The sequence below is a fragment of the Penaeus monodon genome, chromosome 32, assembly GCF_015228065.2.
Source record: "Penaeus monodon isolate SGIC_2016 chromosome 32, NSTDA_Pmon_1, whole genome shotgun sequence".
NCBI lineage: Eukaryota > Metazoa > Arthropoda > Malacostraca > Decapoda > Penaeidae > Penaeus > Penaeus monodon.
In genome coordinates, this window is record NC_051417.1 from 14,487,552 (window position 1) to 14,488,460 (window position 909).

The 909-nt window shown below is 46.1% G+C and overlaps 1 protein-coding gene across 1 annotated transcript in view; it reads right to left on the reverse strand.

Annotated features, from left to right (window-relative positions):
• Positions 1–829, reverse strand: part of LOC119593663 (cytochrome b-c1 complex subunit 6, mitochondrial-like) — a gene marked incomplete in the record, with an annotated part of 5,736 nt that extends 4,907 nt beyond the window's left edge. Inside the window, 1 exon segment of the mRNA XM_037942611.1 lies at positions 657–829. Coding sequence (XP_037798539.1) covers positions 657–698 — 42 coding nt within the window.
• Between the last annotated feature and the right edge of the window lie 80 nt (positions 830–909).

Consider the following 909-nt stretch of genomic DNA (forward strand, 5'->3'; position numbering starts at 1 on the left):
CAGTTTGAGGCTAGTGGAATCTGTACATATAAAAAAAATTAAAGAGGTCTCTATGCCTAAGGAACTAACAAAGGCCAACATCTCTCTTCCCTAGTAATTTTCAGTTCAATAGAGGCCTAATCTAAACTGTATAGGCCTCGGTCATATAAGGTAGACATTTGCTGACCTTTCCCAGAGTGCCAAAATGTCGGAGCCTAAACCTGAATAATGCTTCTTATTAATATCGGGGTCACTAATACCTCGATGTAAATTTGCCTTTCTTTCCTCTATGCATCTTTTACTCATTTCTCCTACAGCAGATGACGATACAATTATAGCAGAAATCTCCACCTATAAAATGAAATGCGTTACTATTAATAGCCTTGTGGCTACAACACTGAAAACGTCGATACAGAATGGAACAGAATACGCCGTTATTTCCTGTTATTATCTCACGTTCCAAGCAGAGGTTTTCATTTTCCTTAAAAAACACTTCCTTACAAGAGTCCTCCTCCCACCCCTTACTGGCTTTATCATCAGCTGGTGCCATGATGTAACACTACCAACCGGTCGACCTGAATGGAAACTCTGCCCCTACTTTCCTTTCGCCGGCCGAACTCCCCCGTCTTTTAACTCCCTGAAAAAAATATAGAAGCATAAACCCCTCACGCATTTACCTCGGGATCGTCATTGCGAAGCACAATATCGTCGAGACCCATGGCGAAAGACGGTGGTAATGGCGCACACGAGTGGTGGCGGATCTTTAGGGGAGGCTGGAGCTAGTGGTGTTCCTTCGGACGTGGAGCTGGAACTCTGCGGCAACGAGCGGAGCGCCCCCAGTGTGGAGCGCCGGGAAGTCTCTCTTTCAACCGCTAGATGGCACGATTGCTCGACCCGCCTCTTTCAAGTACTGCTGTTGTGCGTGCGTGC